The sequence below is a fragment of the Chenopodium quinoa genome, unplaced genomic scaffold (genome assembly GCF_001683475.1).
Source record: "Chenopodium quinoa cultivar QQ74 unplaced genomic scaffold, ASM168347v1, whole genome shotgun sequence".
NCBI classification, from domain to species: Eukaryota; Viridiplantae; Streptophyta; class Magnoliopsida; order Caryophyllales; family Amaranthaceae; genus Chenopodium; species Chenopodium quinoa.
The window spans coordinates 16,922,520-16,947,544 of NW_018742204.1; the positions used below are offsets into that span (position 1 = coordinate 16,922,520).

General features: G+C 32.2%; 3 protein-coding genes across 3 annotated transcripts; 1 reads left to right on the forward strand and 2 right to left on the reverse strand.

The window, feature by feature from the left end:
* Positions 1–65: 65 nt before the first annotated feature.
* LOC110720411 (organelle RRM domain-containing protein 1, chloroplastic-like) lies at positions 66–5,434 on the reverse strand. The gene is made up of 9 exons (XM_021899445.1): positions 4,904–5,434; positions 4,659–4,756; positions 4,301–4,538; positions 4,120–4,217; positions 3,972–4,037; positions 2,736–2,810; positions 811–879; positions 589–695; positions 66–484 (listed from the first exon to the last, which is right to left on the reverse strand). Exons 1-9 carry the CDS (start codon positions 5,344–5,346, stop codon positions 356–358), a joined length of 1,323 nt encoding a protein of 440 aa, XP_021755137.1. The 5' UTR covers positions 5,347–5,434; the 3' UTR covers positions 66–355.
* Positions 5,435–9,321: 3,887 nt separating this feature from the next.
* On the reverse strand, positions 9,322–16,114 carry LOC110720420 (hippocampus abundant transcript-like protein 1). Its single transcript, XM_021899456.1, has 14 exons — positions 15,502–16,114; positions 13,309–13,420; positions 12,952–13,064; positions 12,735–12,857; positions 12,449–12,621; positions 12,261–12,336; positions 11,259–11,345; positions 11,006–11,086; positions 10,881–10,913; positions 10,627–10,680; positions 10,494–10,535; positions 10,001–10,079; positions 9,841–9,911; positions 9,322–9,715 (listed from the first exon to the last, which is right to left on the reverse strand). The coding sequence occupies exons 1-14, from the start codon at positions 15,712–15,714 to the stop codon at positions 9,614–9,616; spliced, it is 1,359 nt and encodes a 452-aa protein (XP_021755148.1). The 5' UTR covers positions 15,715–16,114; the 3' UTR covers positions 9,322–9,613.
* A 7,462-nt stretch (positions 16,115–23,576) lies between these two features.
* On the forward strand, positions 23,577–24,674 carry LOC110736062. The gene is made up of 2 exons (XM_021916241.1): positions 23,577–24,369; positions 24,472–24,674. The coding sequence occupies exons 1-2, from the start codon at positions 23,577–23,579 to the stop codon at positions 24,672–24,674; spliced, it is 996 nt and encodes a 331-aa protein (XP_021771933.1).
* The last annotated feature ends 351 nt before the right edge of the window (positions 24,675–25,025 follow it).

A 25,025-nucleotide genomic window follows, 5' to 3' on the forward strand; every position in this document is an offset into this window, starting at 1 on the left:
TAATAATGTTTGGACATGACCAATTTTTAAGATAGTGCTTCGTATATGGTATTTTCATTTAAGTGTTGCAATTAGAAAAATGGCCATTGGTAAGAATCTGTAAACCATGTCACATTTCTCAATCTTTTCTGTCTCTCAAAACATGTCGTGAAACTAACCTCTTAAAATTCATGAAATGAAATATTGAAGGAAATTAGGATTCAATTCTTTCGAATACCAACATGAGATAACGACCTATACATTTTGATGCACCAAGCCACTGATGACTGATCATGTTAGCTCTATCTTATGTCTTTCTATATGTGAGTTCCATGTTCTGCTCAACTTTTCTTGAACATATAATGAAATTCAATCTTTAGCTGTAGGACTGTGAATTTTGATGAGCCATCCTCTGCGTCACTTTTCTGTCTTGTGATGACAATGCTCTGGAGCGCTGTGGCTTCATCTTTGCTCTATCAACAACTATCATCCAGCCATTAATAATCTACAATGTATCAGAAAGAGTGAGGATATAATTTGTGATGCTTGAAATATTAAAAAGATGAAAATATAATTTCAACACATAAATGATGATGCCCTTAAGCGTACTTTGCCATTCATTTCGTGGAGAGCTGTTGTAGCAGCAACTTCAGTGGTATACTCAACAAATGCATACCCTTTTGACCTTTTCGAGATCTTATCCATGATTACCTTAACTGTACAGAATGTTTGCAGGCATTTAGGAGTTAGCACAGCAGCTCAACATAGAAATTATAGATAAATAAAAGAAATTGTAAGAAAGCTGTCCAATTATATAAAAGACCAACCTACCTTCTACGAGTTCACCAAAGGGTTCAAAGGCCTCACGTAATGTCTTTTCAGATGTGTAGAAAGACAAACCTGCAAGGGAAAAATAAAAACCTAATACAGTTGATATATGATAACAAGCACTTTGAGCTAGGTATATCAATGCAGACAGAGTATAAACATCATTTCTTGAACCAGACAAATACAAGATACTTTCTGGTTAAGGTAAGAAGGCATAAGGTATCTTTCAGAATGGTAGTTAGAGCATAGTTAAGTTTTGAGCACCCCTTGCCAACCCATCTTCACATTAACTTTTTCAAAAACTACTCTTTGTAGTCAAATTAGTCCAACCACGCATAATTAAGGATATGACATAGTTTTATGTAGTTAAGGTGACAGATTTTTCTTAATATCCAATAATAACATAGCATATGATGTAAATATTGATTCGAGACAGAGGGAAAGAGAGAAAGGGAAAAGGAAAGAATTATCATCAAATTAGAGCCTCTTTATGCTCCACCTGCAAAATAAAACATACATCCAAATACTTGATTATATATAACGGGAAAGGAAAAAAGAGATAAAACACAAACGTTTTGAACAATAGAGCTAAACTCAGTAAGTTCAGTACATTAGAGATGAAGCTACATTACTCTTAGCCTCCAAGACTCTGTATATATTAGTATACCACAATTTTTAAATTTTTTTTTTAAAGCTGAGTAACGAAACAGTCTTTTAGAGGAATCTCTACGCAAATTATGATGACTCAAGTCTGTAACCAACTATAAGCAGACTAACATTGAAAATTGACAGAATCTTCCTACTGTTTTTGGGCCTTGGCTTATGCTTTTACAGATGAAAGTTTTGGCGCATACAGCACATGAAGAGGGTTTAACACTTTAACCAATAGATTAGAAATTTGGAGATATACTTTGAAGTTAAAGGACTTGAAATACAGCCAAACAGAAGAATTTGTAATGTGTATTCAAAGATAGTAGGGATTTTTCTCTAGCTTCCAATTTAAGATAGAGATAGATGTTGGATCTCAGATTCTCAAATGCCGCATCCATTATGAATTTCTATTAACAATGTACTCAACAGTTTTCTACAATTATATATACACTTAAAAGGGCAAATCCTGTTAAATATATACCATGTGGATGACTCTATGTAGCAAATAGTAGTGGCTAGCTAAGTAAACTCAAGTCTAGACTCACAAGCCGAATGGTAATGGAGATGGGGATGAAACTTTAGATGATCAATAATACTTAAAGTGATGGGAGTTAGACTGACAAAACAATATTATAAGGTGAGTGTAACTACTCTCATTGATGTGAGATAGAGAAATTAGGAGAAAGCACCTCAGCTATAATATGTTTATATCTGAAGTTCTTTCATTCTGCTAGATGGCTGGTTCCCTAATTTAAGATGTGGCTTACTGCCAGCAGAAAATAAGGAAGAATATACAACTCTTAAGGATCTGTAACATAACATGTATTTTCACTATTGTTCTTATGTAACTTGCATTTTCCCAAAGCTTAAAGGATTCCTAATTGGCAAAACTACAGCTTGGCATCATATAATCAAACTGTCAGTGATGTATTTTCAATCAACAAATTGACAGTTTAACTTCTGCGTGATTGCAAATGAATAACTTTTTAGCCTATAACCTTTCTCCAAATCCCAGCATAATTGGATTTGGACAAACATGATTCTGTTATTTAATCGGCAGGTGTTTGTTGAGCATATTTCAAGGTGCATTAAGCTCCTGATTATCCTTTCTTAATATAATAGTGTGATATGTAAAAGTAACACCGTTGTCAATCTAAGAGTCAATTGGAAAAGCAATAACTCCGAGGAATAACCGGTCCAACAGCCAAGCAAACATCAGTATGCAGTACCAAAGATCATAAATATTGCATTTACAAATAAGAAAGGAAAATAACTACCTGTTATGAAAAGCTTGGTTTTGCTCATCTCTGTTTCTTTTGTAGAATCAGAAGCATTGGATGCCAATCTGTCACCTGCAATCCATGTCTTCACAGTCATCCAGCTAGAGGGAAGATTTATATTCTTATAAACAATGACTAGGCTAGGTTGCAGAAAGTGGCTATATACCAAACTTTGAAGAGCACATATAAGAATGAAGACACCACATACTCCGATACTCGTATATATCACATGTAAATTTTTTTACTTTGACAGTAACACAAATTCACTGATAGAAAAGATGAATTGTTTGTGATTTAATCAACTGGATATTCAAAATGAGAACACGGATGAAGAGAACACTGTATGTCTGTATCCATACTGTTATGAGCACAGATTAGGAGATACCATATACTGCTATTTGCATTGTTTGTAATTTTAAAAGCATTTTATTATACTGCAAGTGGATAAGTGAATATAGTGGTCAGCCCAGGTCAGTGCAAATGGAAAAGGATTATCAGACATAAGTAACATACCAGCGCTATTATTTACAAATTCACATTTTTTCAAATGGACGTGTCTCTTCAGTAAACATATATTCTGACTTTTTTTTTTTTTTTTTTTTTTTTTTTGAATACTTATGTTCTGAATTCAATAAACAGTGTTTTTCCATTCTCCATGACATACTTTCTTCAGGCATCAAAAACTATGCCTCTGAGAAGCCCTAAATGGTTTTCCACTTTCTTAATACCCATTTACTTCTACTAATTAATCCGTATCAATTATCTCAAACCATCTATGTCACAGATTTGCTCTTTATAGACTATATAGTCTACAGAAAGAGCTGTGTGCCAATGAACATATAATCCATGCTGTCAACTGACAAGCAAAACAAATTTACACCCACAACGTACATAATACATCCATCTAGCTAATCTAGTAGCCTATAAATTTTAAATAAATAGGAACAATTTGAATTATCAATGCATTATGAAATAATTATTTATATTCTCCGCTTAGAGAACAAATGAAAATGTGGAGATTTGCTGAGTACAGTAAATAGTAGATTACCTCCAATACACTGCTGACTGCTCATAACAAATTATGAAAAAAATGATTGCTATAAAAATGAGACCTCTTAAAACAGGAAATCTATTGAATTGGTAGATAACGAAAATGAAATTTGGTTCATATTTTGTACTCCAAACCAAACAATACATAGCTGGAAAGCAATCAAATAAAGATAATTGACAAACCTCCATAGTCTTTATTTTCGGACTCAAAATGCTCATCTGGCCGAACAGAAATAACTCCAGCCACAGCTGCACCAAAAAAAGGGGTCTACAGTAAGGAACCCAATGCCAAATGATGAATCAATGGCCAAAGACCAGAAATTTTACATACTAGCTAGCTCTTGCGCAGACTCATCATCGAGTTTACAGCAAAACCCAAAATTAGACTGCCATGATACATGATATCGACACATTTGCGCATCCTTCTCGCTGTCATTGAACAAATTGGTTACTCAACTAACCATTTCAAAAACTCACAAAGAAGCATGTGAATTCAACAGGCCAACACTTACTTTCCCAAGACTCTGGTTAGTATGTTTACATAAGAATCAACTGCCTGTGCCTTGGATAAGACTCTACTAGACGGTTTTTCGACACGTACAAGCCAGTTTTTCGAACCCTTGGGGTACAACAATGAGGTCTGATTGTGTAAATTCGACACAGAAACATCTCGAAAATTTCGAGCACTATAATCCTTCTTAACAGAATTTATATCAGGGTCAGGAATAACAGATAGCACTCCAGGCAAACCTTTTCAATACATTGCAAATATAAAAATAGAAGCTGTAAAATCCCATTAAAGATTACAACTTTATAGCAATCACTACTAAAACATACAAAAAAGGGTATCAAAGAAAATTGAACGCTTACCAGCAATAAAACGAGAAGTTTCTTCATCTACAATACAGCAGAAACCAAAATTTGTATCACAGGAAGCATCATATATGCAACTTTGTGCATCCCTCTCACTGTAAAAATTCACCAACCCCTAATCATTAAGCATTAAATAAATAAACATCAATAACATAAACATTAATAGTACCAATTGAGCGCGTGATTTTGTGATGAATTCCGAAACTAACATTAGGAAATGCATTTAAAACCAGAAAACCTACCTTCCTAGAGCTTTTTCCAAAATACTGACATAATAGTTGATGATTTCAGCTTTTGATTGAAACCCATTTGGAGGTTTATCCATTTTTACCATCCAATGAACATTTTCACTGGAATTTAGGACAGTTGAATTTAAGGGTGGTGGTGTTGATGTTGAAGCAGCAGTTGTGAGTCTTGAAAATGGTAACTTGGAAAATGAAAAATTAGGAAGAAGTAACAGAGAATTATTGAATAAATCATTGGAATTTTGTTGGGTAAATGATAATGAAACTTGAAAGGAGTTTTCTTTTTTGAGTTTGAATGAATTTGAAGAGATGAAAGAATGCAAAGGGTATGAGATTTTTGAGGATGAAAATGGTGATTTTTGATGGTAATGGAGTTTTTGAGGTGGGAATGAAATGCTGCTTAAATTGATGGTTGTAAGGGGTGAATGAAGAGGTACCATGGCTCTCTTTAATAATCTGGGCAGTAGCCTGTTTAGTTCTTCATTGATAAATGATAATTGAACCTTTATCTCTTTTAAACGAAGTGTATAACCAATGCTTACATTTACCGGCAAAGGTAGGACTCGTAGGAGATTTGGGCGTGTTCAACGCTAGCTTTAGAGTAGTTTTGGTTAAACCACTACTTAACAAAAAATGTTAGTGTTTGGCAAAGTAATGGTTCAAGTAGCTTTTAATGGTAGAGGTAGCTTTTGGGGTTGTTTGGCAGTCGACGGTTGGCTGTTGGCTTGTTTGCTTGACTTGTTTGACTAGCTGGAAGTATTAGCTATATGGGTTGGCTTTTTAAATTATTGTGTTAAGCTAGCTGTTTTCAAAAGTGTTTGGTAAAATTATTAATGATTGTTAGCTGTTTATTAGTGATAAAGTGGGCCAACAAGCCAAAAGCTAATAAAAAAAAGCTACTCTTATTAGCTTTTGGCTTTTGGCGGAAAAGCTAGCTTAAAAGCCAAATACCAAACATAATTTTTAGCTGTTTGACCAAACTTAAAAGCCAAAAGCTAGGCAAAAAGCCAATTGCCCAACAACCCCTTTATGAAAAGTTAGGAATTAGGATTATTAGTTTTTCAAGTTAGAGATAGATTTTGAGGTACTTGTTGAAAATTTAATGTATAGTTTTAAAAATAAAATATTGATTTTTATATGTACTAACTAGTCAACCACTACTTTATCAAACACTCATATCTAAATTATATATTTTCATAGCTAACAGCTTGTTGGCAGCTAACAACTACTTACACAACTAACCTCTACATTCACAGCTAACAACTACCTACACAACTATATTTTGCCGAACAAGAGGTGTAAGCGTTTAACCTCGTAGGCTACTCTCTTCGTTCCAGAATAATCGAAAATCTGTACACTTTTTTCATTTTTTATATACTTCATGCATAGTAAATTTTTCTTTTATTTTGTACCTCAAAACTTTTACATTGTTCCATACATTTTAAAGCATTTTTTATGATTTATCCGTTATGAAAAATATAGTTATGTGGGATCCAGTTTGATTCATCTCGAAATCTACCTTTTAAATATCAACTTTTTATAATTTTTACAAAACTATAATCAAATGTATTAATAACCAAAGTATTGCATTGACAAACATGAAATCACTCATGAAGTCATGATGCGATAAAAAAGAGTGTATATATTAACTATGACGGTAGTGTTTCATAATATAATTTTTTTTTTTATTATTTATAATTTTCATATATTTTCAATTATGAAAATAAGGTTAACCTAATGTATGAACACGTGTGCAAAATATGACCGTGTCAGTTATTCTAGAACAGAGATGGTATGTTACAGCGAAAGTCGATAAATCACTACATGCAAACTCATTAAGATCTTGCTCATAATTTATTTATTTGTAACAAATTTTCTCACTTTATTTCTTTCAATAAATTAGGTTAAATTTTGCAATCTTAGAGAAATGTACTTATTTTAATGTATCTTTCCTAAAAGAAGGACATTAGATAACCAAGAAATAATTTTGACACATTGCACAATGTTCAAAGCTCTTTTTCACATGTAGGTGTGCCAAAATTGTTTCCCGCACAAACTTATGCAAGAGGTGATTAAAACATATCGTATTGGAAAAACATATTTGGGAATACTATAACATTTTGTGTAGCATATTATAGGCCTTGTATGGTAAATGACTTTTTAATTGGTTTTTGGCTTTTCTTTTGGTCAAACAGCCAAAATACATGTTTGGTAGAGGTGATCAACCTCAGTCCAGCTTGCTAGTCTGACCTGATTTGGCCCGCAAATAGGGCGGTTTTGGACAAGTCTAAAAAACACATTTTTAGTTTAAAGCCCGAACCCGGCCTGAAACAAGTCCGAAAAGCCCGCTACTTTTTTCGGGTTTGGGCACGAGGTATCATGTTAAGGCCCACTCCGACCCGATTTTTTGATCTAAATGAAAAGCCGACTTTTTCGCCAAAAACAAAAAGTTAGTCTTACTAGCTTTTTGGTTTTGGTTTTGGCTTTTCATCAAACAAATTACTTCTTTATCCTTAATTAGTACTCCTTTCTTCCTTTTATTAGAGTTTCATTTCTCATTTTTCATGGGAATTAAGGTTTTTGTAGATTCCTTAAACCATGTATTGAAGTATCAAAGTACATTAAATGCATTTGAATAACAAGTGAAAGAAAAAAAAAAGAAAAATAGAGCTTAATAAATGCCAAAAAGAAGAAAAAGTACCTAGAAAGAACAAGAAGAATGAGGAAAGAGAACATATTTTGGTGGATTAATAAATGCCAAAAATATTTGGCACAAAAAAATCAGTAAAAATTGAGGATAATTTGGGGAACAAATTAAGAGAATAAGGTTAAAATTGGTAAAAAAGAAAAAAAAACCACTTACTCCCTCCATCCTCAAAAGTTTGACCATTTTGGCCTAATTTTAGTCTCAAAATGATCGACTCATTCGCATTAAAATACCAACCAATTTACTATAATATTTGTGCAAAATTAGCTTCCCCATATTAAATTTTATTTTTCTCATTTACTTTTAATATTCTCTCTCTCTCTGCTTTTTTTACAAACCCAATGTAAATTTATTTTTTCAATATACTTTTAATTTATTTTTATTTAAATTTCTTAATACCCGAGAAATCAACCCAAAAGGGTCGTTCTTTCTGGGACGGAGGGAGTACGAAAAAGGAAAAAATTCTAACTCTAGTAATTTTAATTTGACAAAAAAGAAATAGTGGACTCTAATAAAAGAATGGAGAGAGTAATAATTATTGTATAATAATTATTAATTATCATATACTCCGTAATAATTAATAAGCAATAATTAGTAATTACGGAGTAGTAATTAATAATCAATTAATATTGTAATAAATAGTTAATAATAAATAATTTGTAATTAATAATTAGTAATTAATAATTAGTAATTATAATTAGTAATAAATAATTAGTAGTTAATAATTAATAATGAATAATTAGTAATTAATCATTACTCACTTCTTTTGTCCTCAAAACTTCGACCCTTTTAGGTTGATTTTGTGGTTATTAAGAAACTTAAATAAAAAGAAATAAAAACATATTGAAAGATAAATTTACATGGGGCTTATAAAATAAGTAGAGAGACAAAGTATTAAAAATACATGAAAAAACAAAATTTTCTATGTGAAAGCTAATTTTGCACAAATATTGTTGTAAATTGATTAGTATTTTAATGCAAATGGGTCGATCATTTTGGGACTAAAATTAGGTTAAAAGGGTCCAAGTTTGGGGACGGAGGGAGTAAGTATTAGTACTTATTAAGTAATAGTTAGTAATTGCGGAGTAGACTTAATAATTAACAGTTACTCCGTAGTAATTATCAATCAGTAATTAATAATATAAAGTAATAATAGTTAGTATTGCATTAGTAATTAATAATTAAAAATTAGTAACTAGTAATTAATAATAAATGAATAAGAACATAATAATAGTGTCCTTTAAGGTCATTTTGCATAGTTACATCCAACAATTGTTTTAACCAAAAATATATACATTCAACAAATGGTCAAACAGCCAATACTAACAACCAGTCAAACAAGCTAAATTAAACAGCCAGCAGCCAACGACCAATTGCCAATTGTCAAACAAGACCATGGTGTTTGTCATACAATATTTCATAGTATGCCCAACACCACCCTCAAAATCTCATAAACCATTGTAGTGATACATAATAAAATACAATTGTACAAGGCAATGGTATATGTATATATGTGTATATGTGATTCCTCTATGAAGAGAGAGAATGTGGAGTTAGAAAAATGTCTAAAAAGTAGACTAAGTTAGGTTAACACTAATGTAGTATGGAATAAAGTACAACTAGGAAGAATTTCATAAAAACAACCTAAAATGAAAATTGGGAAGACATTCATGAAATAGAGAGATACTTGGTAAAAGAGAAACAAAAATGAAAGATTGTACAAGAAAATCTTATGGAATATATTATTGCCAAAGTTATTCCTCGATTAGAATTCTTCCATGGAATACTTTAGCTTATTTGTTCTCTGATAACTACAATTTTGCTTACAATAAAAATTAAACTAAAATGTGACCTAAAACAACTCCTAAATGACATTGCATGCAATTTTGCAACTCAATGCATATATCTACATATTCTACATTGTCATAAAAACAACCTCAAACTTGTACAATAATTATATATGCATAATAGGGATTCCTAAAACTAAGAATAAGGAAGCCTCAAGATAGAAGCGGCGATTCAATGTTAGCTAAGTCATCCTTTTGCTCGAGCTCAGACTGTGATTCAAATCGTGATCCCAAGGCGATCACCAGAGCAACCATCTGTAATATACAAGTAAATGTTAGCAAAATAACAGAGTTTCGGGTGACAGTTGCCAGTTAGGAGGATCGAGGAAAGAAAATCAACAAGGAGAAAATAAGTAAGAAGGGAAAAGAAGGGTTTGTACCAAGGATACTGATGAACATATAATACTAAAACCTTTGCAGTTAAACGGAGCATCTTCAGACAAGAACCATGCTGCAAGGAGAATGATGGAGAAGTCGGAAACATTTCTATTTAAAGTGAATTGAAGTTCATATGTTTGACATTTAATGATAATGACTTACAAGTTAATGGGCTCATAACAAGTGGTGATAATAAACTTGCAATGGATTGAACACCGGCAACAAAACCTTGAGCTTTACCCTGCAATCACAAAAACAACATTTTGAATAAACAACAGAAAAATAGATGCAGGACTTCCTCGAGGAAAAAAAATTATGACTATCAGTGTGATCAGAAGCATATGACATGAATGTTGTCTTGTTGGCCTGAAAAGGCGGTGATCTGGCCTCTCAGTGCACCTGAGGACTTAACCTCTGTCTAATCTGATCTAAAACTGAACTGATATTATCTGTACTGTGAGATTGTAAGTTTTAGTTGATTTTAAAAAAAATTATGCTAACCAGATCCGAATTTATCTTTTTTGAACTAGGTAGAAAGGGTGAACAAACGTAGCCTTTAATATGACCGGTTTGAAAGCATCCTCCTTCACCAGTTTGCATAAAACATGAATTGGAAATCAGTGGGAAAACTTGGAGAAGAGAAGCATATGCAAACCTGATTATTAGAACTTGATCCTTTTGAAATAATAGCATAAGTCTGCAAAATTAGTAGGCCAAGTAATAATATTAGACAAATGTAAACAGCATGTAGCGCTGGACCAGTAAAGGCGTTGGTTTTAAGTACTCACAGAAGGTTTCACAAGCACATATATAACTCCGAATGAAGCACTCAAGTATGGTACCTGCAATGCATCCAAAGAATATTAGTGCAGGTAGAAGGTTATAAATATCATCAGGGTAAATCTAATGTTGCCAGCTATAATCAGTCGCAACAGAATGAAAGTACATGTTCATTGATGTGGCTTTGGTGAATTAGAACCTAGAGTATAATACAATCATCCGTACTTCCAGGGTGCTAACAAAAAGTTTTAGATGTTCTTACCCAAGCTGCCCAAGCAAAACCATAGAACAATGCCTGCAAAAGGTATTTCAATACGGAGTTAAAGTTAATTGAGTGTATTCAGTTTTTAAATTAGTTAGACAAATAGAATTTGATTCATCACTTACATAAGCTGTTGATGCAAGTAATGCTGCGCATAATATCACTCTTTCTCCAACCAACGGATTGATAAGAGGAAGCACCAATATCTAAGACAGACCACAAATTAGAAGATAATCAAGAAAGAAAGTGGAGAAGCTGTTCAGCGTCTTATTAACTGGCATTAGCAGATCATATAAGCTTGTTGATAAGTATTTGTCCAGTGTGACTGCTACATATAATCATAATTACCAATATCTTAATCTGTTGTACTAGACATACCTGAGAAACAATTGAACCAGCTCCAACAACCATCAATATCTCAGAAAATTGATTTTTATTAAAACCAAAAGCTGCCTTCAGGTAGTACTGCAAGGAAATCATAGTTTTATCAAACTTCATAGCCCGTTAACTAGGTCCTTAACTTCTTATCACGTACACAAGATGTCTTTTACTCATGTTTGAAAGATTGAAATCAGATATAACACAATATGTCAAGCATGATGACTTAGACAGACATGTGTATTATATAATTCCAAGAGTGTCCAGCTTGAAACATCCAGATTTACACCATAAAAAATAAAAATAAAATAAAAAGTTACATTTAGGAAGAAATGCCTTGCTGATATGTCAACAACAAAGTCACAACAGGGTCAAGAAGACTGACATTTTGTTATTTATACACCGACCATTTTTATATCACTAGTGAAAGCTTCAATTTTATGTAAAATCAATTGTAACAAACAGCTATCAAGGTTTTGGCCATGTTTGGTAATTGGCTTTTAAATGGCTTTTTGGTTAGCTTTTGGCTTTTGGCTTTTTAAGGTGGTCAAACAGCCAAAAAATGTGTTTGGTAATTGGCTTTTTAGTCAGCGAAAAAGCTGGCTTTTAAGCCAAAATGAAAAAGCTGCTTTGAGTAGCTTTTTTGTTGGCTTTTGGCTTGTTGGCCCACAAATTATCGAATAAACAACCAACAACCAACAATTAATTTACCAAACACTTTTATAAACAGCCAGCTTAAACAGCCAATTTCAAAAGCCATTATAAACAGCCAAACATTCCAGCTAGTCAAACAAGCCAAGTGAACCAGCCAACAGCCAACCGCCAACAGCCATTTGCCAAACAAGGCCTTTGACGAATGTGACAGATTATCGTTTATAAAACCAAAGAATAAATATCTTAGACATGCCAAAAACATTCAAGGCAAAGTAGAGCAGTCTGAGCAATTCCTAAAAATTGATATCAGATTTAGGTGCTAAGCAATACTATTGTCATGAACCTTACCAATAAAACACTGCTAATGCCAGACATTCCCAGTTCGTAAAAGAAAGAGACTAGAGAAATTCCCCTAAGTGTTGGACTGCAGCAAAGGAAACATCATTGATTAAGTTAGCACGGCACTGATATAAACAAGTTAATCAGTAATCACTAAGAAACTGTGAAACAAGCAAATGGTTGTACAATGACTCAACCTGCTAACAACTACACTAGCAGCATATTTCATAGAATTGAATCGCTGCTTTGGGAATGTCAGGAACTTGCATAATAATGATGACTGTGGATCCTGCCTTTGTCTTTGTTTAACAGTTTCCGGTAAAAAGAACCCCATATAAACAGGGCAAAAGATCAAGAGAGCAATTGAAACCTGGGAAAATCAAGAAAACATCAACACTGGTGATCCATATTATATTAATTTTTTAAAAATCCTATAATAACAGTTGACAAAGCTAAAATGAACAGCTTAAAGTAGGAACCTGCCTCAAAAATGTATTTTTCTGGGAGAAATCGAGCCAGCACATTTCCTAGAACATGTGATGCTGAAAATAAACCTGTGATCCAACTAAATGCCACAGCTCTTTTGGAATCCTCAATCACATCTGCCTATGAAATGACATAATTTTATTGTTTTAGTAATTAATACTTTTTATATATAGTTTCCAAATTCCAAAAGATAAGTTGAAAGGTTAGTTCTTACAGCATAGGCAACAGCAATGCAGAAGATACTCCCCTGGCTTATAATATAGGAGATTGTTCGAAGAATATAATAAGCATATACAAATTCTCTAGATTGGTTAATGGCAAGTAACGCTGCAAGAAATTAGAAGAATGAATATTAAAATTATTTGGTTTGATAAACTCTGGAAATAGAGAACAAAGAGCCACAAGTAGAACAATTTAGTACAAAAAAGGGTTTAGCAACTCCATATTTTGATCCAATTTGAGTCATTTTGACACAAGTAGCTTAATTTAAGTTGCCAAAACACGATAAAGTTTCCTATCTTATTAAGCAGAAAAATTTCCTCAAGTACTTGAAAAAGTGTTTATAACATACTGAAGGGAATAATTGTGGTTGAAAGAGTAATAAGGAGCAACGGCTTCCGCCCATACTCATCAGCAAGCTGCCCCAATAGTGGAAGCAACACCATCTTAAATATTCCAACAACCTACATGTTTCAGATACTTGCATTAGAAACTTGTGAACAAGGCAAAATTATGTCTTCTTATGATGAACAAAACATACACTAGTGTCCAACAAACACTACTAACAAGAAAGGCATTTAAAAAGTATTACATCAAAATTTATAATCCATTCCATTGTCATCAATTATTAAGTATATAAAACATTGTTACCAACTTATTGTAAACTTTTTTTTTTTTCTTTTTTTATTAAACAACCAGATATAACAAATTTTTATTCTAATGTTTTCTTTGCAATCCATAACCAAATGAAAACCAATCTATTATCACACCATCCATGTCATTTATTTGTTATCCGAAGAGCCAAGCATCAAATCTTTTTTGCTACAGTGTATATTCCTAGAGGAAAGAGTTCTTCAACATTTTTTTCCAAATTACTGAAGTTTAGTGCAAGTTTTTGCAGCATAAGGAGTACAAAATTGCACTTGTAGAAATTTTAATTACCGAAAAAAAAAAAAAAAAAATAAATTATTTTGTATTTTTTTTTATCTTGATCTTATTTATTAGTGTATGGAAATATCTTCATTTTTGTGGTGAGATAATGACTATTTTTGTAGTTTTATTGCATAAATTTGTTTATTACCCATTGGCTGTTGCTTTTCCTTTATTTTCCACAGAGAGTATTTTTTTATTTTCTCTATCATTGGGGAGCCCATAACGTTACCATGATGATTCAAGATAACATGTCACAATCGACTTTATCTTCTATGATAATGACAAGTTGAAGAAATACTTGCACCAATACAAACAAAACCACCAATAAAAAATTAAAAAAAAAAATAAATTACTGTATAAATGAAGATACATAAAAACAAATTTAAATTGTTTCATTGTGAGAAAGTTTTATTTTAGTTAAAGCGCAAGTGTAACAAAATTAACCAATATTTAACGGATTTTTCTTTTGCAAAAAGGCAAATGATGTAGATGAGATCAATCACATATATTAAAACTCTTCTACTGTATAACCAAATAAGCTAATTGGTGTCACATACAATTTTTTTTTTTTTTGAAAAACATTGGTGTCACATACATTAATATTGAATACTTAAAAGTTAAATTAGAATAGACTACTTAAATTGAGAAAATGCGAGAGAAAAGGACAAACAATAATTTGTCAATTATCAAATAAATTTGCAAAGAAGAGTCCATCCTCAAAGTGTACCGTGTCCCTCTCTAACAGCCAACTGCCCGTCTTTTTCTTTTTCTTATAATTTAGGGACGGAGGGAATAATTTTTATTTTCCTACATTTGTTTACGTACAAGCAACTTTTTTTTCAGACATAAAAGCCAATAATAAATAATACTAAACATTGTTTAAATAAAATTCTTTTTTATAAAATAAAGTACAGTATAATACAGTATGTACCAATTAATTCCCAAAGAACTATTCAAAAAAAAAAAATTAATTCCCAAAGAAAAACCAACTTAACGAATTAATTAAACCAATAAGATTAGTGACTAAAAGCCAAAAAAAATAAAATATTTCATGAACCTTCACAATTGCCTTTACAAAGTTTTTTCTTTCTATATTTAAAATATTATGGCATCAAAATCCAATTATTAGTTAGCCTAACTTGTACAAAAATTATACACACTAAACAATAATTTTCTTGTACTAGTATTAATTAATCATTAAAGATACTTTTTCCACGAGGATAGTTTTAGACTTTTCTTCACTAACGTCAGCTTATCTGGAAAAAAAATTTAAAAATAATCATTACAGTAAAACAAATTATTCTACAATCCTTAATTATAAAAAGAAAAAGATATATACAGGCTAGTTAAGACAGAAAATTAACATTTATTACACCGATTTACTTGTGAATTGTTGATAAATTTCCCACTTACTGTAATACTATAAAAGAAAATATATTAAATGCTTATATGCAAGGCTGCATTTATCAAATGACTTTCAACATTTATTATACACCCGTGTTATTTAAAAGTTTGTTTGTTAAACTAATTTTACTTTTTCATTAAAAAAAAAAACCAAAAAGCGAAATTAAAATTTAAAAATTAAAAAAAAAGGAAAGGAAGAAGAAATTACAGTTTGTTGAACGCCGTTAAGATAAATAGCTTCGGAACAAGTAGTTTGTTGAGGACAAAGAGCACGAGTAGTAACATCTACCAAAACAGACACCGTCATTTCCTCCGCAATCCAATGTACACATAACGGCAATAGTAAGTTCATCAATGGCCTTATTTCTCTCATTCCTTTCCCAAACTCCGTCGTCATCGTCGTTGAGATTGTCTTTGACATTGAAATCAATCTTCAACTCAACTATATATATATATATATATATACCAATTTATATAAGATAGATGATTATATTTTTCAAACAAAAAATAAATGAAGGGAGAGATGATAGAAATGATGGTGAGATTGATTAATCAGCTTTGAAGTGAGGAGTATAAAAGGACAAAAACAATAATCTGGGAAGGTGCAATTAATTGAATTGAATGAATAAATAGCTGAGAAAGATCTTGATTTTTTTTTTTTTTTTTTTGGTGGGCGATTAATTTGGGATAGAGTGAAGGAAAAAAAGATGTGGCAATATATTAGTCGTAGAAAGGAATTAAAAAATGGGAGCGTGAAGGAAGGGGGTGTGTTACTGTGTAACATACGCTGGCGCGTGTTCGTCGTGTGATTAGGACTGTACTTCTTGTGCCCCCACTTTGCTCGCTTGTTAACCATATTTCTCAAATTGAGTCAAATCCTCACCTTCTACGTTCTACCAAAAGATGGCTACGGCCGACGGGGCGTGCTTCGTGCCAGGCCCATGGCTTGACTCACGAGTTTTGTGTTGTGTCGAGCTGGAGTTTTCAGGAGGTTAATCCGTGCACGGCCCAGGCTCACGTGTCATCGTGCTAGCTGAACAGGGCTTGCGTATCTAAAAAAAATTTGATTTTAGTATGTTTTGTCGTGTCGAACTCGGACGTGTCGTGCCTTATCATGCTTCTCTCAAAGTAAGGCGGCTTACAACCCACGCGCACGGTACCATGCCGTGTTTTTTCTTGTCAGATTTCGAGTCGGTCCGGTCCAGTACCATCTTTACTCCTACCTAATTCTCAAATCTCATCATCCTAGTTTCGGCTTTGTTCGATTCATTATTTTCACTTATTTTAGGTCTAATAAGTTCACTTCAGAAAAAATAAGTTGTGATGAGAGCAAGTTTAGCCCCCAAGTCTTATGATTTAGATGTGACATCATTTTTTGTGGTCTCCATTGAAAATGATGTTATCAAATTCTTGTTAGGACTCACTAAGACTTGCCCAAATTTATCTCTTTAGTCCTAAGACTCAAATATATGACATATTTATAAGCAGAAAAGTGAATAAATAAATAAATAAATAAAAGATAATAAAAATAAAATTGAGATGGGTCCCGATCTCAAGTCTTAAATCGAGTCTTGGAATTTCAAGACTCAACTAAATTTCAAGACTCAACTTGAGACTTGCTTGAGATTTAAGAAGAAAAATAAGGAAAATATTAAACATAAGTCTTAAGACTTAAGATGATGATGTCACATTGCCACCCCTAGTCTTACTTGGGGCTAAACTTGCTCTAAGGTTATCCAAGTACAAATTACAAGTAAAATAAGCTTTAATAAGCTCAAATAAGTTTAAATAAATTCAGATAAGATAAATTCAAATAGGTTTAAATAAGTAAAAATCATGTGAATCGAACACACCCTTAAAGGCGCATGCGCATAGTACATATGTTTCATTGAAAAAACGGAAAGGAACATATTATAAAAATGTAATGAATACTCCCTCCGTTTTTAAATATTTGCTTCACTTTCCTTTTTTGGCCGTTTTTAAATACTTACTTCATTTCCTTATTTGGAAAGTTTTTACAATATTTAACTAATTTCTCTCACCTAGTGGACCCAACACATATTTTCTCTCCTCCAATCCTCTCCACTACTTTTGCTTTTTACAATTTTATATTCTTCCACTTACCCCACTACATCTATATATTATTATTTTCTCCTAAAACTTCGCGCATGGAGAAATGGAGCAAGTATTTAAAAATGGAGGAGTATATAGTTATAGTGAAAAAAAAAAATCCACACACACACTATTAAAATGTAATGAAATATATACCTAGATTGAAAAGGACGTACTATTAAATAATAATCTTTATAAGAAAACATGATGTACTTTATATATATGTGTGTTTATAATGTATTTTTAATTATTAATACTATGTTCTTTTCATATGTTCATTATTATATATCAAATAATAATCTTTATTAAATATATTGATAACCTATTATAAATTTCCATTTTCTTTGATTGTCGGTGTAATGTACTTTTATTTGTGACAAAATGTTCATTACTTATTGTGATTTTTTTTTTAAAAAAATTGTGTTTAGATTATGGTGGGTAAATATCAATAATGTTGATTACATAATATTATCATGTTCTTTATTAATATTACGGATGTTCTTTAGATATACAAAAGAACATAAGGTTGGATGCTCTTTACAAAACAATTATATGTTCTTTACAAAGACTTATACATATACCTCTACCATAAAAATTTCACAAGTCTCATCACGTTTTTTTAAGAGGTTTTTTTTTTTATTATTTTTTTATTATTTTTTTATGTGATACTCTCTTCGGTACGAAGTATATGAGTGTTTATACAATTTCTTGAGATGTGATTTTAACATGGGTATATATTTGAAATTTTTTATATCGACAGGGGTACATTGTGCACCCAACTAATCTAAAGCTAGTTTTTGTTTTTTATTTGATGATTAAATGAAAAGCAATCATCATAATAAGAACAAATTATTCCTGGGTATACAGTGTATCCAAATAGATGTATATAACAATTTCTCATTTATATTGGTTTACTCCTGTGCACTACCCATGACACAACGTTTCAACAAATTCATCGTTCATTACTATGTACATCAAGCGTACACATATGAAACTACATTTATAAACACTTAAATGAATTGTTCGTATATGTACATCAAGGGTGCTCATATGAAACTACATCCAAATGGGTGTATATCACAATCTCTCATTTATATTGGTTTACTCCCTTTTTTTTTTTGTAAAGATAGTGGATCATCCATGACTCAATATTTCAACGAATTCATCATTACTAATTTACTATGTACATCAAGCGTACACGTATTAAATTATATTTAAACACTTAAATGAATTTTTCGTGTATGTACATCAAGCGTGCACATATGAAAATACATCCAAATGGATGTATATAACAATCTCTCGTTTTTATTGGCTTACTCTATTTTTTTTTTTATTTTTTTTTATTTATGAGAGTCAATGGACCATCCATGATACAACGTTTCAACAAATTCATTGTTATTATGTACTTCAAGCGTACACATATGAAACTATATTTATAAACACTTAAATGAATTGTTTGAGGGATTATAACTAATGAGCCACTTAAGTTCGATATTACCCAAAAATGAGGTATGCACATTCCAAAATAAATTTCACTAAACTTTGCTAATTTTTTTTTTTTTTTTTTAATTTTTTTTATCAAATAAGTAAATGGAATATATATATGAGAAGGATTACATGTTTATATTTTTTGCACTGAATGTGCATATATGTTAAACTAAATGTGCAAAAATCTACAAAAATGAAAAAAAAAAATCAACTCCTTAAAAAATAAGAAGTATTTATCATCCATTTTCAACATCTTAGAGCAACTCCAATGGTAAGCTAATTGCCAAATTAGCTTGCCATGCCACCTAGGAGTGCAAAGTATTCTTCATTCTAGCTAATTTATGCCACAATGGTTAAGCTAATTAGCATTTAGATTTTTCAGCTTTATTTTTTAAATAATTAGTCTTTTATTAGAGACAATTAATTTCTAAGCTAATTTGCTTGGCATTAGCTTGGCCAAGATAATTATTAAACTACTCTCCAATGGTTTGGCTATTAGCTTGAAAATTATTAAAATTGCAAGCTAGTCCCTAAAAGCAACCATTGGAGTTGCTCTATCTACCTCTTCTCCAGTCAAATTGTTCATTCTCATCACTTTCTCTCTCCTCCAAGCTCCAACAATGGTGGGAAATAATTTACTGTAACCTTCACTTTCTCTCTCCAACTGTTTTCCCTGTCGTAACCACCGCCCAATGCCGCTACAATCTTCGATATGATCTGACTCTCAAACTCTTTCTCCTCTTCTTCATAATCCTTCTTACCACGGTCGCCAGAATCATAATTGAATAGCAGCAAAGGTTGTTAAGATAAATATTTTAATTTTGACATCAAATTAAATGTTATGTTCGAGTTCTTATACAATAAACCCCCTCGCTCTAGGATTAACATGGTTGTGTTCTGAGAGGTGGTTGTGGTTAAGAGACACCTTGTCATTCCACCACGAACGATGATGTAGAGTCCTAATAGAAGATTTGTGATACTTTTATTGCATAATGAATTTAACAGGAGGTTGATTTTTCAAATAGTGAAAAATAATGTGCCTAATAGGAAAATTTGTAATTATTAATCCCAACTTTGGGCGATTTACTTTCATTAATCCCAACTATATATTATTCTTAAATAATCCAAACTTTGGGGGGCGTCTTCTTTTACCAGGTCAAAAAACCGATGACCTGTTTAAAAGTTTTTTTTTTCCCTTAAATGCCACATGTCGCAATTTCATTGGTAAAAATAATTAGAAAAAAAAAACAAAAAAAAAACCCCAACCAAAACCCCTCCCAATTCTGGCCACCAGCGAAATCCCAAACAACCACCCAAAACCACCAGCCGCACCAACCGCGACCCCTAAAACCACCCAAAATCACCAGCCGCACCAACCGTGACCCTTAAAACCACCTGAAATCACCAACCGCGACCCATAAAACCACCCAAAACCACCCGCCGTGACCTCGACCCCCATTACCTCTAGCACCGCGAATCCCCCTCCCTCTTTCGCCGCTGATTCCCCCTCCCTCTGTTTCTCGCGATTTGGGGTTTCGGAGGCTGCGGTTTTGGGGTTTCGGTGGCTGGATTTTGGGGTTTCGGTGGTTTTCGGCTGGGGTTCGGTGGTTTTCGGCTGGGTTCGATGGTTTTTGGTGGGGAGTTGGCGGTTTTCAGGTGGCTGCTAGAGAGGAGGTGGTGGGGCTGCATGGGATGAAGGGAGGATTTTTTTTTTTTTTAAACTTTGTTTTTTTTTTTGGACAAATTAAGTGTTGACACGTGTCCAATAACCTGATATAACAGGTGATTGACTTTTGTTGACCGGCTTTGGCCTGATAAAAGAAGACGCCCCCCTAAGTTGGGATTATTTATGAATAATCGATAGTTGAGATTAATGAAAGTAAATCGCCTAAAGTTGGGATTAATAATTACAAATTTTCCTTTTTAGAATAATATTTGTACTAAGGGCTTGTTCACATTTACTGAATTGAGCTAAACTAAACTGAACTGAACTGATTGGAGCTGAACTGAACTCAACTGAACTGAGTTGAAATGAATATTTTATGAGAGAAGGAAATTAGGAGTTAAACTGAACTGAACTGAACTGATTGGAGTTGAACTGAATTGAACTGATTGGAGCTGAACTGAACTAAAAATAAGCTGAAGTGAACAGGCCCTAAATGTGCATTACTATGGTTGCATAATGAATTTAATACGGAGTAGAAAGTTGTTTTTTCAAATAGTGAAAAATGAATGTGGCATTAATATTGTATTAAATGTGCATAATATTTGTACTAAATATGCATAATATTTGTACTAAATATGCATTTTGCAATGGTGAAATGTGAATCATTGGATTTAATTGATCGTTAAAGATTGCTTCTCATTCTTCTCATTATAAGATCTTTTTTATTAGATCATAACCCTAACTTAATTTGAAAAGGAAAAAGTAATCGGCAGAAATTTTTTAGCCAATATGACAAACCTTTAATATTAATAAAATTTACATTTTAAGGTCCCGTTTAATTAATTGTAGTATGTTATTTCTAATGTATAAAACTACAAATCATTAAAGTCTGTAAAAGCATACTATGCGGATAGTGTCCAAAAAGAAGAAACTATTAGTTTTTAGACATTTGAACAAAACATAACACATTCATTTTTTTTAACAGACGATATATTAATTAATTATAATGTTTTACAACCCAAGAAGCTAAGAGTTCAGAGCAAGTTTAGCCCCAAGAGACTTAGATGTGACATAATTTTTTGTGGTCCCCATTGAAAATGATGTCATCTAATTCTTGTTAAGACTCACTAAGACTTACACAAATTTATCACTTTAAATATTTGACATATTATATGTAAAAGAAAAAAAAAAGGATAGTAAAAATAAAAGTCAAGTGGGTCCCAATTTCAAGTCTTAAGTTGAGTCTTGAAATTTCAAGAGTCAATTTGAGACTTGCTTGAGATTTTGAAGAAAAATGGGAAAAGTGTTAAGTATAAATCTTAAGACTCAAAATGATGATGTCACCCGACTTGAGACTAAATTTGCTCTATTAGCAACACAAAGCCTCAAACCGTTAACAAAATCTGAGGCTGATACATAGCATGAAGAGAATGATCCCCTATATAACAGAAAAACAGTGATCAAATCTTCAGCACAACAACAAGTACCCCTCCACAAAGCATTAAAAGACTGAAAACTAATAAAACATAACAGTCATGTATGAGAGGAGTGATGTAACTGATTTAAAAGTGTGCCCTATTTGTTCATTTTGTTAGAAGATAAATATGAATGCCTATAATTATTTGATTTGATTTCACAATGTTCACACAAGTCCAAAGACTTGTGAACTTGTGTGGCATTATATGTAAAACTCTTGGCTATATAAGCCATGTTACCGGAGCAATATACATAATCAATTTCTCCATCTTCTCTTACTCCTTTATAAAACTTTCTATCGGTAAAACTTTAACACGTTATCAGCACCAGTTTTCAGTCAGGTATATTTATACCTACTTATAAAAATTTATAACAAAATAATACTATCTACTTCTAACTGTTTCGAGGAGTATGCTCTATAGTTGCCCATATTTGGGATCCTCTATAACAGAAACTCAAACATTTACTATATATACCTCAAAAAAACAACGGTGAAAGTTCTCTTACTTGTGAATTTACTACTATCATCTTTTGTTTATTCATGTTGATGTTTCTTTGTTTGATCCATGTTGATATTACATACTCATTTTACGTAAATTTTTATCTTAGTTATTATAATTGCTAAGTAGTAGCTTTGCATGCATATTATTATTAACTAGATTAACAAAAAGATGCAGCCTTTTTATACTTATTATTTTTCTTACTTTTACATACTTTTTTGTGTTTCTTTCCGTTTTCGAACCCATGATCTTTTATAGATATTAGGGCTCTCGGACCACTATGGCTTGCATTCCCAGTGTGATAACCTTTTACAATTATAAATATATATATTTAGACCATAATTTTTGTCAGTATATTAGATTGTTATATGATATTTTTACAGTTGTACAGAACAGTAACGGATAAACCTACCTCTATAAAAGACGGATTTTTTCCCCAATTTCACCACAAATCCTTTATCTCTTCCCACTTTTTATCCAAAAATCACCTAAATTTTTTTTTTTCACCCCCTTCTTCTCCGATATGTTCCCCGACGACGGCAACCAAAACACCCAAAACACCCACAACTTCACTTTTGAGGAAGATTTAATGAAGATAAAACAATATTTCCTTCTAATTACGGCGCTTGTAATTTTATTAGTAGCAATATTAATTTTTGTCATTATGTATAAGTAAAACTCACTTATTTTGTCGTTTTAGTATATTAAAAGCTTGTTTTTGTTTTATTATGTTGTTTGTTGTTATTAATCATCATTGTATAATATTACCGTTATCATTATAATTATTGTTACTACTGTCATTGTTGTCGTTTTGCTGTTTTTTTTTTTGCAACTAACATGATTAATTTTTGTCTAATCATATAATTACTCACAATAATAAACCAAGGGGGAGAAAAGACTATTATTTATGGTTTATTATTATTAAATTTAATTATCACGTGTCTTATTAACTTAATTATAAATATGGAAGAACTAAACACGTGAGTTGTACATATAATTTGTTATTATAATCTAATTATCACGAAATTTGTTGTAGCTAAAATGGGAGACCTTATGAAAAGACAGTTCAGAATCTTAGATTTATCTGGAAAGAAATTTCTGGAATGGAAAGTGGACGCAATGATGAATTTGAAAGCTCAAGGTTTGGAGCACACTGTTAAAGAAAATAAAAGTCCCTCTGGTCAAACAACTGATGCTACCTCTTCTGCAATGACGGTTGAAAAACCTATCACTGAACAAGATAAGGCAAAAGCCTTAGTGTTGTTAAGGCATCATTTACATGAAGGCCTTAAAACTGAGTACATGATGGTTGAAGATCCCAAAGAATTATGGGATTGCCTTAATGAAAGATTTGGACACCACAAAAGGGTGCTCCTGCCTAAGGCATTATTTGACTGGAAAAATTTACGGTTCCAGGATTTCAAATCTGTAATAGATTACAATTCAACCATACATGAGATAGTATCTATATTGAGATACTGTGACCATCCAGTCACCGATGAACAAATGATTGAAAAAACACTCACTACCTTTCATGCAAGTAACATACTGTTGCAAGAACAGTATCGTGAAAGAGGTTTTAAAAAGTTCAATGAATTAATGAGTATATTGCTTGTTGCGGAACAAAATAGTGAACTTTTGTTGAAAAATCATAACCTGAGACCAACTGGGTCTTTGGCCACTCATCATGAGGCAAATGCAACAAATTCCTATCCACCCGAGTCAAATGCTACAAGAAGAGGTGGACGTGGAAATTACAATGGCCGTGGAAGAGGCCGTGGAAATTATCGCGGACGCGGCCGTGGTCGTGGTAGAAATAATTTTCAAAGAAACAGTAATTTCAAAATTTTTGAAAAACAGAAGGGACAGTCATCTGGAAGCCACAAACAAACTCCTTCGAAAGGAAAAGACACATGTTACAGATGTGGCATGACAGGACATTGGGGACGTACTTGTCGAACGGCCAAACATTTGGTAGACCTTTACCAGGCTTCTGTAAAAGGCAAAGAGAAAAATGCAGAAGCAAATTATGTTAATGAGGAAAATGCTCCTTGTCCCAGCCTTGATGTGTCTGATTATTTCATGGATAATGCTGAAATTGGAAATGATTTCATTCTTGGAGAAAACAACAATACTTAGGTTTCTCATCTACTAATGTAACATATGCTATGTTCTTAGTTCCCTGTATTTTAAATTTCTAGTCATGTACTTTAAATCTCTATCATCAATAAAAGTTTGTATGATATTATTCTAAACTAATCTCAAATTTATTTTATGAAGATATGGATCTACCTGAAGTTAGTTCCGAATATCAATGCCTTTTGGACAGTGGAACAACACATACTATCTTAAAAGATAGAAAATATTTTTCACAACTAAAGTTGTTTCAAGCAAATGTAAACACCATTTCCGGGTCAGCTAAATTAATTGAAGGATCTGGAAAGGCTTGTATAATGCTTCCAAATGGAACAAAATTAATAATCAATAATG

What these genes read in the sequence shown, in the direction of transcription:
- LOC110720420 (XM_021899456.1), bottom strand. Translation starts at nt 15,714, where the DNA reads ATGTCAAAGACAATCTCAACGACGATGACGACGGAGTTTGGGAAAGGA. An exon ending in GCTAGTGTAGTTGTTAGCAG is followed by an intron (nt 12,337 to 12,448) that starts GTTGAGTCATTG and finishes CCTTTGCTGCAG; the next exon opens with TCCAACACTTAGGGGAATTT. An exon ending in GCATTAGCAGTGTTTTATTG is followed by an intron (nt 11,346 to 12,260) that starts GTAAGGTTCATG and finishes ATTTCCTTGCAG; the next exon opens with TACTACCTGAAGGCAGCTTT.
- LOC110720411 (XM_021899445.1), bottom strand. Translation starts at nt 5,346, where the DNA reads ATGGTACCTCTTCATTCACCCCTTACAACCATCAATTTAAGCAGCATT. An exon ending in TTGGAAAAAGCTCTAGGAAG is followed by an intron (nt 4,757 to 4,903) that starts GTAGGTTTTCTG and finishes GAATTTTTACAG; the next exon opens with TGAGAGGGATGCACAAAGTT. An exon ending in AACCAAGCTTTTCATAACAG is followed by an intron (nt 880 to 2,735) that starts GTAGTTATTTTC and finishes TTTCCCTTGCAG; the next exon opens with GTTTGTCTTTCTACACATCT.
- LOC110736062 (XM_021916241.1), top strand. Translation starts at nt 23,577, where the DNA reads ATGGGAGACCTTATGAAAAGACAGTTCAGAATCTTAGATTTATCTGGA. An exon ending in AAATAATTTTCAAAGAAACA is followed by an intron (nt 24,370 to 24,471) that starts GTAATTTCAAAA and finishes GTGGCATGACAG; the next exon opens with GACATTGGGGACGTACTTGT.